Source organism: Copadichromis virginalis, linkage group LG1 (assembly GCF_057382275.1).
Source record: "Copadichromis virginalis isolate Kocher_CV1m ecotype Utaka linkage group LG1, C_Virginalis_male_GT1.1, whole genome shotgun sequence".
NCBI classification, from domain to species: domain Eukaryota; kingdom Metazoa; phylum Chordata; class Actinopteri; order Cichliformes; family Cichlidae; genus Copadichromis; species Copadichromis virginalis.
Genome location: NC_140618.1, coordinates 24346914 through 24359001, shown reverse-complemented (window position 1 = coordinate 24359001; position 12088 = coordinate 24346914). Strand labels below are relative to the sequence as shown.

Below are 12088 nucleotides of genomic sequence, written 5' to 3'. Positions count from 1 at the left end.
AGGCCTCCGATAAGTGTCAAAGCACGTTTATCCCTGCCCTGAATTTATTGTTTTGGTCATTTTAATATGTGAACTACAAACTGAAAAAGCAGAGAATGCCATTTTTTTCCCCTTCATGATAGCAATGGCTTTCATCCCACAACACTCTTCCCCTTCCCCCTCTTCCCTTTCTCTGCCTCCTGCAAGTATCCCTGCCCATCCCCCCTTCTTTAGTTCCCCTTTTGCCGGTATGGATCTGTGAAATGTTAGCCGGGTGTGCTGGTATGGCCTCAGCAAAAGCCATGGTGACATCAGAGAGATAGAGGCAACAGTTAACTCAGAAGATAGACCGTGTGCGGTGATATCATTTTATTTGCTCAGTTGTGACGTGCCGGTTGCATACAATAACTGAAAATATTCCACCAGCTAGTGACCTAAAGGACATTGCCCTGTGTGGACATAAATAATCGACTGAGCTCTAACCCACTGACCTGTAGAGGCGGAGCCTAAATAAACGGACCCTTTTGATGTTGTGTAAATATTGATGCTCTGCCGCTCTTGCAAATGCAGCAAAACTACAATTCAAGTATAGATTTTTATAGAGCTGGTTGGGTCAGTGCCTTGCTCAACCCTAAAAGAAATTTAGAAATCAGCTGCAAATTACAACATTTCCACCAGGCCAGAGTGAATGTTTTTAAAAAAAAAATGCATGAAATTATGTAATGGATGTCTAGAACATTTCCATTTGAGGCAAATGATTCATAAAAAGTCTTTGAATTGAATTCGAAGTAGATTTTGTGACACACAAACCAAATGGGCTCGTATCCACAAGCGTAATATTTGTTATCTAACTCTCTTTTTTTTAAAGTAAAAGAAAGAAGAATGACGGATGATCTGAGTCACAGCTTAAAGTACTATTAATATTAGTAACCCAAGGCCTCAGATGCGTTTGATGCTGAGAGAACGTTTGAAAGAAAAAGAAGATCACTGTAGACTAAAACAGTCTCTTTTTATTCTCTATTCTGAACAATTGGTTTTAATTAAACAATCCTTACAGGTACCATTACTATAAAAGGCCAAAACACATCACGTCTTTGCATATAGTAATAGAAAGGATATTTGAGTTTCTAAAATCAAATAATATACTAATAATGACAGATTTTCCATTAAGCCACTTTGTAATATTCATCGGCCTCACACACACAGACACATTCCTTTATTTTACTGAACAATGTCGTTTTTGCTGTCCAGTATTTTTTTTTTTTTTTTGCCAAGCTGTCCAGCTTCACTGCCTTTCAGTACTCGAATTCCAAACTTCAGTCTCTTCACGGCACTTCCATCTCACTATAAATATCTCCCTGTGTCCCTCTATCCTCAAGTGGTTGGGCTTCGTTTTTGGTTACTCAAGAGAAAGCATCCTTTTTGCCTGAGTTGCCACTAAAGAGATTGCAGTGATTACAGCATTTCAGAAAGCATAGCTGTGTTTGTGATACCTCGACGGCTTTCTTGCACCACGGGGGGGATTATACTTGATTTGAATGATGCTTCCTGCTTTTAAGCTTCTTGAGTGACCTCAGTGCTCAGGCCATCCACCATGTCTGAGACTGCATCAGGAAATTCTGGACCATCCCCACTCAGGTTCAAGTCCTTTTTCAGTTCAAGGTCACTCGGCTCCTTGATAGGGATCTCCTCTGGCATTTCACCCCCATTAACACATTCCTCTGCCTGTGTGGCCATGGCAGTGTCAGGATCTCTACACTCCCCATTCACAGATGGAATTGCATCCTCGGTAACAGAGGGGCTCTTTAAATCTCCATTTTCCAACTTCTTTTCCACCTCCGGCTCTGCTTGAGGCACTGCTTCCACGGAGGGCTCAGCTGCCTTTTCAGATTCGACAGCAGCTTCGCACGCAGAGGCGATGACAACCTCAGATACAAGTTCTGCTTCCTTGAGCTCATCTGGCACCTCAGTGCTGGGAGCTTCTGGTGTAAAAGATTCCTCTTTTGCAGCTTGATCAGTGAGGGTATCCTCTGCAGTAGCCTCCGTGACATCAGAAGAGTCTCCTCCCACAGTCGCCACTTCACTCACGTCAGAAGTGGCTACAGCCGGCTCAGCTTCAGTTTCTTCCACTTGATCCTCTGTTGCAGCTTTCAAAGCCTCAGCCTCTTGCTCAGGTCCTGGCTGTGATGTTTGTTCCAGCTCTGCCTCTGGGGCTTGTTCTGTTTCAGGCTCAGGTTCTGTTGTCTCCACAATCTCTGGCTCTGGTTCCTGTTTTAGTTCTGGCTCCAGTACTTGCTCAGGCTCTTCTTCTTTCTCTGGCTCCGCCTCTGGCTCTGCTGCTTGCTCTGGCTCTTGCTTGGGCTCTTCCTCTGGTTCTGTGGCTGACTCTAGCACTGGTTCAGCTGCTGGCTCAGCCACCAGTTCAGGCTCAGGGACAGCTGCAGAGACCACGGTCTCCTCCACAGTAGCTTCAGGCTCAGTCTCTGGGATGGGCTCTGGCTCTTTGGTGGCCTCTGACACAGATTCAGCGACTGCAACAGGTTCTTCTTCATGGACCTCTTCAGACTTGGGTTCAGCTTCGACTGGCACAGATTCTTCTGATGTTGGGGCAGAAGGTTTCTCTGCTACAGCAGCCACTGCAAGGTCTTCTGGAGCTTGCTCTTGTACTGCTGCACTTTGTTCCAATACTACAGTTGCTTCTTCTTTTTCTGGAGCTGGCCCCTTTGATTCTGCACTTGGTTCTTCTTTCACTGGAGCTACTTCCTCCACTGCCACAACTGGTTCTTCTACAACTGGAGCTGCTTTATCCGCTCCCGCAGCTGGTTCTTTTGCTACTGTAGCGGCTTCATCTGCTGCCACGACTGGTTCCTCTACAACTGGAGCTACATCCTCTGGCGCTGCTGCTGCAACTGGTTCCTTAACAGTGGATGCTACTGGTTCTTCCACAGCTGGGGGATCTGATTGTGCTGCTGGTTCCTTCTCAGATGTTTCAGGTGCTTCGGACTCTTGAGGTACCGCTGCCTCTGCTGTCACAGCCTTTTCGTCTTCTACGTTGCCTGCCTCTGCTGTTGTCTCTTCTCCTGTAGGCGGGGCTCCACCTTCCCCTTTAGCAGAGTTGTCTGCACTTGCAACTGTTGCAGGGGATTCATCCTTCTTGTCTTTTGGATCGCTCACATCATATCCTTTTCTTTTTTTGCTCAGCTTGCCTCCCATGATGTTTCCTAGAGGAAAAAATAAGAAATTGATTGGTTTTTGGCCTTTTTATTTAGTCGTAAATGTTAAGTTCATGTTCAGGGGGAGTCTAATATATGTTCATGTTCCCAGTACCCCAGATGTGACCCCATCCCTGGGTTGTGGATCAAAAGTCCTTGCACACACAAGGAAACCATACAAACTAAAACATTCCACTAAATGGATGAAAATAATCTAGTATGTCTAGACTAAATACACGGAAAGCAGAAATGCCATAGTTTTGAAGCTTTTCTTAGATCTAATAGAAGCATATAATGTTCTATAATGTTCTAAATTTAATGAAATTACATTTAAATGACTAGAGGGAATATAAGGAGAACTAAATGAAGAAGCGCTTTCATTTCAGTAAAGAAGTGTCTTATGTTAAAGTAAACCAGAAGTTCAATTAGGAAATGATGTCTGCCATTTGCAATTTGTCTGGAAAACCAATGTCAGCGCATGGGAACCTCAGTGAGATCAGGCAACCAAGCAGACCCACTACCCTTTAAGGAATGCGTGGTGAGGATCAGCGCCAAGTGAACCCACAAGTCTGAGTTGAACATCTATGATGTAGATGCACAACTATTTCTCCCTCAGTAGCGTCATAAGTTTCCCAGCATGCAGGAAGCGATCACCCAGAGTTTGCAGTTATATCCATTCATCTAAACTAGCTGAAAAATGTGGATTTTCAGCACAAACCACAACTGTCATTCTGCCAGTACAGAAAATATGTTACAGACACGTACGTCCGTGTGATCATGCTTTGACTGTGGAGGAAGTGAAGTGTAATGATTGCCACATAAGTTCCTTAAAGCAAAACTGGGAGCTCAGTTTCATCCCTGCAATTGGTTTTCAGCGAACCTTGCAGACTTTCTGAATACAGGCCTAAATTATTCATAAGAGTGGAGTACTTAAACACCCTGATTCCCACTAAAGATACAGACAGATTTTTTTTTTACATGGAACATTTTCATTTAATAAGGCAGAAATACTGTTCAGCGTTCTTGTTTGTTTGATTGATTGATTTTTTTTTCCCTGCAAAACTGCCACATGCTGGAGTTTTCATCTGCAGTGAAGCATGTTGGCACAGGTACGAACAACCATAGTGGAACTGTCCATAGTGCTGCAGGAGGGCATTAATGACAGGATGCGACACATACCGGAGAGCCAACCCAATATAGCAATTTGGATTCTATAAACCTTCCAATTAAAACAACAAAAAATAAAAAATAAAAAGTGCATTTTTTTTTTAATTCTATTCCACTCGCTTCTATCTTACTTGTATTATGTGCCTGATCGTGTTCGTGAGGATATTTATTTATTTATTTATTTTTAATTCGCCCATTCATGTTCCCAGTGTCACGGGGCCTCCCAGTCAGACAAAGCAAAATTTTATAATGTGGGAAGACTTCATATTTCAGACCACTGAAATAATCCAATGTAACAGTTTATTACTGTGTAAAGCCGATTTTCCAGTTGGTCAAAAAGTAGATAAAATTCTTCACGCTAAAACACCGGGAAGATAAAGGAGGCGTGCATGTAACCGGCAGCATGTGCCGGCCGGTAACAAAGGACTGTGATTCCTCGCTAGGCGTTACATCCCGATAAAAGTAACGGTTTGGACAAAGTTGACAGGGGAAAAAAAGACGACCCCAGGCTCGGGACCTACTTTAGTGCGGACTTCAATTAGTCGCTATAACCAGGTGGATTTAACGTTATGCTGGAAGATTTGAAGGATAAAAGCTATAGAGGGGTATCCATCCCCCCTTTTCAAAGCCACCCACCCACCCACCGCTTCCCTCAGCTGCTCTGCCCTTCTTCTTTTTTTGTGTGTCCAGCTGCTTTGAAAATGCCTCTCGCGCACATAAGCGTGCAAAAAAATACGAAATTCTCTACAACAATGTGTTGACTGCGTCCACACTAACAACTTTGTTCTGCGGTTTCGTTATAATGGCAGAAGGATTTCAAGCGCCTGGCCTACTTTTTAAAAAGCGCTTCTTGCCTGGAAGACGCTGATTCAACAACTGAGAACAAAAAAAGTCTTCCCTTTATTAAACACATTTTCAGCTGCAGTCTATAAAAATAAAGAAAAAAGCAGCACAGCGGGAATGATAAAAGCAGATAAACTAGATTCATCACAGGTAGGAAGACCTTTCTTTCTTTCTTTTTTACAACATCGCACTGCTCGAAATTCAATATAAAACATTTTAAAAAATGAAATCATTTTTTTAAAAAATCATTGTGACGACACTTACCTGTATTTCTAGTGCGTAACCAGCTCGGCTTCTTTTGCAATCTGTGGCTGGATGTGGTAATGGAGGTAAGGCTTTTTGGAGTGACAGCTGCAGATTCCGCCCCTGCTCTCCGAGGTGCAGCCTGGGGTCCGTGTGTTGTAGACTATCCGACGAGTGCCCCTCACACAATTTTCTAGACATCTGTCGATATCACAATCCAGCCAACCCCACTACCGCTCTGTCTGCAATCTACACCCTCCCAGTCTTTAACCCCTCCTCCCTCGCACACCCACTCTGGCGAATTTGTTGTAGAAAGCCATCTGGGAAGTTAAGAATGATTATTAACGGACCATCGCTTATTACACTTTAAGAAACTGCATCTGTGTGTGAGTGTGCGTGTGTCCTCTGCTTTTCCTCAGCCAAAAAAGTAATTCTAAAAAATCAAGTTAGTGCCCACCTCCCCTCACAGAAGTATGGGTGTAATATAAATTATGCATGAGAAAGCTTTGTGTCAGTAAAACCACTTAAGCGCAACACACACACACACACTCACACACACTTCATGGAAAAGGACTCTTTCATGTTTTTCCCCGTCTTTTTGTCAGCAAGAATCCTCCCTGCTCTTCTTTTGCCAGTTTGTCAGCAAATTATACTGCACATCACAGAAATAAGCACAACTTTTAGGGCTACACGGTCAGGAATCTATAAAACTCTGTGTTTTTGAGTTGCGCTGCAATGTTGATACATGATTATTCACGTATGTCACTGTGGGCTAAATCCATCCACCAATCCATCCATCCATAAAGTGGGGACATAGAGAGTACGAGAAGTCCACTCCACACTTTGTAATATACACTGAAGCACTGAGTCTGTTAGCTATCTTTCTTCTAAGTGTTAATGGGACAAGCCTGGTGTGACTGACTTTAACAAATTCATCAAATGACCCGTTCAGATAAACATGTTGTCAGCCACTGACACGCTGGTATGCTGACGCAGGTGTCAGGTGAAATTGGGGCTTAAGAATGAAGTTTAATTTTTCTAAAACAACATCAATCAAAAGCTGTGGACTGAATCACTATTAGCAGTTTTAAAAAGTACTGTATCTAATTAAACTGCTTAAGCATGCTTGGCCAAACAGTCTCATCTTTTGGTGCTGTAGGAATTACATGTAGAAAAACTTGATTTGTTCTTTTTATGACAAACACGTTTATCTTTACTTTTTCTTTCCCTGAAACTGAAAGAAAGGGATTACCACTCATATGCGAAATGCGGCTGCCATGTTGATTGTATCATCCAAAAGTCCCCAAACTGCTATTTAATCACAAATCATCTGAAAAGCAGCCAGGCGGGTTAGTAGGTCCTGTTTAGGCTATACCGAGGCTGAATTTCCCTTCATTTAAACTAATTCATGCACGTGGCATCAACCCATGTATCAATGGGCTTTTTCTATTGCCACAACATCCAAAAATCCGTCAGCATTTATTCAGTGATGCATGTGATGTATCCCAGATATGTTTTTCTGCCCTTTTACTCTTATTTTATTCTCACAGCACAAATTATATATAAAGCAATAAATAACCTGCTTCCTGACAATATTCTAAAAATGTTTTCTAAAAGGGAACGGGGATACAATTTGAGGGGGGAATTAAATTTAAAACATCCTCGTATCCGTACAACATTAAAAAGTTTTTGCATCTCTGTGTGTGGAGTGAAGCTGTGGAACAGACTAAGTAAAGATATGAAGCAATGTCCAAGCATGGCGCAGTTTAAAAAGCGGTTTAAGGATATGGTTTTTACAGGGTACAGGGAAAAGGTAGAGATTTGATAGGGTGTTCTTGTCTAATATTTTCATGTGTGTGCGCATGCACGGGTTTGTTGGTATGGGTATATATGTATGTGTATGTGTATGTATATGTATGTATGTATGTATGTATATATATATATATATATGTGTATGTATATGTATGTATGTATGTATGTATATATATATATATGTGTATGTATATATATATATATATATATATATATATATATATATATATATATATATATATATATATATATATATATATATACACATACATATATACACACATACATACACACACATACATATATATATATATATATATATATATATATATATATATATATATATATATATATATATATATATATATATATATATAAAATATATATAAAATTGTAGGTTGTGTATCCTTCAGGTGTTAATGGGGTTATTGAAAATGTGTATAGGTGCGTATGTGTGTATATACGTAGGTATGGATAGATAGAAACATATATGTGTATATATTAAAAAAAAAAAAAAATTACACATAACATATAATGTAATTACAAGGAGGTATTTCTGTAGTCTATTGATACTAGATAGTGGAAAAGGGGTGGGATTAAATAAGCTTATGCTTCTTCCTGCTCCTTTTTGAACATGGACGTTATTTGGAGTTGTGGTTGCTCGTTTTCCTTTTGTTTGCTTTGTTCATTTGTCTCTTTTAATTCTATTTTTTTTATACTTTTTCAACATGTTCAAAATAAAGATTCAATCAATCAATCAATCAATTTTAATCCTTTAATTCAATACAGAAACGGCTTTCTAAATAAATAGATTTACGTAGATTTTCAAAGGACAGACCACATTATTGAGGAGACAGCGCCCTCTCCTGGCATAAAAGCTGATAGCACAAGGCAGCATCTCTGCAGCCACAGACACATTGTTGCGCATGAAAATAATATTTAATGCAGATATTTATAAAGCTATTTGCTCATTTATGAGATTTTAATAGAATTTATAACAAATTCAATAGACGTTCAACAGATTTATAAAATTAAATTAAACATATGCGACTGTCAGAAATATACCTAGCAAATCTATCTTCTGTACTCAATCTTCTCAGACATTTGAGTATTTTACAAGTTGTTCAAAGAGATGACAGAACAATTTGTAAAATATATCCTGCCACTGATCCCGGGAGGAGACACAAATCTCTTTGGGGTTTGGTCAGGAAGGGCATCAGCTGTAAAAAGAAAAAGAAAATCTGGCAAATAAAACACGCAGAGCTATCTGTGGTGACCCCTTATGAATACAGGAGCAGTTGAAAATAGCTTCTGTCCCATACTTGTTCCAAATAGGACGAAGTTGTGCTTTCAAGCTTTACAAAAATAAAATCAATCTTGTTTGTTTTTCCTCCTGGCAGCAAAGCTAAACAGTGACAAAGGGGCAGCAAAGGCTGACTTTCACATGATGCAAAAGCTCTGGAATGCACTCCCTGGAGAATAACCACCATCCCAGCCAACCACTCTACTCCACATAGCCAGGACTCAAAGACATATGGGAAAATCCCCCAGACTTTCTGTGTTAATGTCCAGAGCTCATCTGTCTGCAACTCCTGCTTCAGCTGAGCTAGACTGAAAAAATGAAAGAAACACAGAGAAATAAAGAAACAGGTGTTTGGAAGCTACAACATGATACGGGTCAATAGCTCTCCACTCAAGAGTGCAAAAAGCCACAGTTCAGTAAGAGAGGGAAAACTCTGGACATGTTTTCATTATATTAGATTTTCATTCCTATGCATAAATTAACAGTCAATACTCTGACCTGTAAAACAAACAAAAACATATTTGTTCATTTCAGAATAGTCAGGTGTCCTTGTATGTTGAGCACTTCAACTCTCAAAACCTGAAACTCTCCAAACATACCTGAGAGAAAGTTCACCTTGTAATGAGAGCTATCGAGCAGAGGGTGTGGCACACAGACATAATGACACCCTATAGTGTCTCGCCAATAAGGAACTAGATTCTTTTACCAAAGTGAGGTGACACCTGTGCTGCACATGTTCACACTGTGCTTTTTTTTTTTCAAAGGTGTGTTGTTGTGCTCTGCCAAGTGAAAATGTCATCAGTGTTGTTGTTACTGGTTAAACGTTGTCCCAGGTAATTTTCTTCCTGTAAGTAAAGGGTATAGTTTGAGTGATACAGTAACACAAATGTCACAGTATGCGGCGGCACACTATAGGAATTTGTAAAGAGGACCCAAAATGCAGACACAAAAGGAACGTGGAACCAAAACTTGGGTATTAACAAAAAGCAAGCCGTTTAATGAGGCTGGTAAAAAGGGTACAAACAAAGGGCAAGGCAAACTGAAGCAAAACTAACATTAACCTAAAGTGGGTGAAGTAAACAAACAACATGAAAAACATGAAACATAACGAGACAAAGGAAGCAAAGGAAGCAAAGCTGACTACACTGACATAGGACAGAGACTATCAAAATAAAACAGGAAACAGAATGGAAAGCACACATGACAATACAATTTCACAACATCAATCAATCAATCAATCTTTATTTATAAAGCACTTTTCATACAGAAAAAATGTAGCACAAAGTGCTTTACATAGTTAAAAGCAGCCCACCCCACCCTCCAACTCACTCCCCACACTCTCAATACACATATATCCCCCCACCCCCAACCACACACACATACACACACGCGCACACTTAAAGAGTAAAAATTGGGCTGGGCTCGCATGAGCCAAGTGAGGAAACATTATAACAGAGAGCCGTCTGCACCGGGAGCCGGTCACAGACCGCAGCCTCCGGGCTGGGCACACAGCAGGAGGGAGGCAAAGGAGCCCCCCAACCAGGCTGAGAGGACCCCAGAGACCCAGCAGCCACGGTCAATAACAGCCCCGGTGCAGAGAGCGCCATCCGAGGAAACACTGGAGATATGACGCAATACGATGTATACAGGGTAAAATGATCAAATAAATAAGAACAGGATACAATATAAATATAAATAGAGTAAGAAGATTAAAAAATGAATAAGAATAAAATCAAGAAATATTAGGTAAATCCTAAATTAATAATAGAATAACAGGATAGAATAAATAAGCATAAAAAATAAATAAACGCTAAGTAAAAGCTAAATTAAAAAGGTGGGTCTTGAGCCTGTTCTTAAAAACATGTACGTTCTCTGCGGCCCTGAGCTCCTCCGGCAGGCTGTTCCACAGACGAGGACCATACCACTGAAAAGCTGCCTCTCCGTGAGTATGTGTCCTGACTTTAGGGACAATCAAAAGGCCAGTACCAGAGGACCTCAGGGTCCGCGAGGGTTCGTATGGTAAAAGCAGATCTGAGAGATAAGAAGGCCCAAGACCATTAAGACATTTAAAAACCAATAAAAGAACTTTAAAATCGATCCTGAAACACATGGGGAGCCAGTGCAGCGATTCTAAAACCGGTGTAATGTGGGCCCGCCCTCTGGTCTTCGTCAGCACACGAGCTGCCGAGTTTTGCAAGAGTTGTAAAGTTGAAATATTCTTCTTAGGAAGACCAGAGAGCAGGGCATTACAGTAATCAATGCGACTGGTAATAAAAGCATGCATCAGCATCTCCGTGTTGGCCCGAGAGAGAATAGGGCGGACTCTGGCTATATTTTTTAGATGATAAAATCCAATTTTGGTTACATGTTTAACATGTGGGATAAAACCAAGCTCAGAGTCAAAAATAACACCCAGGTTTTTCACTTGTAGCGAAGGACATAGTGAAAATGCCTCTAATTTAGACAAGAGTTTCTCTCTCTGAGCCTCAGGACCGACAATTAAAACTTCAGTTTTGTCCTGGTTAAGCTGTAAAAAGTTTTCTGCCATCCAAGATCTTATATCCAAGATACAGTTAAAAAGGGCATCCATTGGTCTGGTGTCATCAGGAGACACGGAGATGTACAGCTGCGTGTCATCAGCGTAACTGTGGAAGTTCACTCCATGCCTCCTGATGACACTGCCGAGAGGCAACATATACAAATTAAAAAGTACAGGGCCTAGAACCGACCCTTGAGGCACGCCACATGTCATTTTATGGATCTTAGAGGAGCATGTATCCATACTCACCATAAAAGATCTGTCAGAGAGATAGGAAGTGAACCAGTTGTGTACAGCACCAGAGAGGCCTACCATGTGTTTCAGTCTGTTTAAAATAATAGCGTGGTCTACTGTATCAAAGGCTGCGCTTAGATCCAGTAGCACCAGGACTGAGAGCTTTTGGGCGTCCCAGTTACATCTAAGATCATTTAAAACCTTTAGGAGAGCAGTCTCTGTGCTGTGGTTCACCCTAAATCCAGACTGGAATATCTCCAGGATCTGTCTATCATTGAGAAAATCAGTAATCTGAGTAAAAACAAGTTTTTCTAAGACTTTACTTAAAAATGGTAAGTTGGATACAGGTCTGTAGTTATTAAAATCATTACAATCCAAATTGCTCTTCTTCAGAAGGGGCCTCACCACCGCCGTTTTAAAGGCAGCAGGGAAGACACCCAACTGAAGAGAGCAATTCATCATGTATAAAAGCTCAGCCTCAAAAAATCCATAAAGTGTTTTAAAGAGTGAAGAAGGAATTGGATCTAAAAGACATGTGGTGGGTCTCACTGTGGAGAAAACCTTCTGAAAGTTCTCAGCATTAACCAGGACAAAGCTGTCCAGTGTCTCCTCAGGTACAATCGAGCCCTCAGATGTGTTTACAATCATATCGCGATTAGATAAAATATCAGATCTGATGGCGCTGATCTTTCCCCTGAAGTGGTCTGCAAACTGCTCACAGAGCGAGTCTGTGGGGGTTCTTTTGGAGCTGTTAAA

General features: G+C 40.9%; 1 protein-coding gene across 1 annotated transcript; it reads right to left on the bottom strand.

Moving 5' to 3' along the window:
- Window positions 1–969: 969 nt before the first annotated feature.
- On the bottom strand, window positions 970–5672 carry LOC146718801 (uncharacterized). Its single transcript, XM_085455783.1, has 2 exons — window positions 5466–5672; window positions 970–3200 (listed from the first exon to the last, which is right to left on the bottom strand). Exon 2 carries the CDS (start codon window positions 3190–3192, stop codon window positions 1534–1536), a length of 1659 nt encoding a protein of 552 aa, XP_085311909.1. The 5' UTR covers window positions 3193–3200; window positions 5466–5672; the 3' UTR covers window positions 970–1533.
- Window positions 5673–12088: the final 6416 nt, after the last annotated feature.

Coding starts and splice junctions, on each gene's coding strand:
- LOC146718801 (XM_085455783.1), bottom strand. CDS start 3,192: ATGGGAGGCAAGCTGAGCAAAAAAAGAAAAGGATATGATGTGAGCGAT.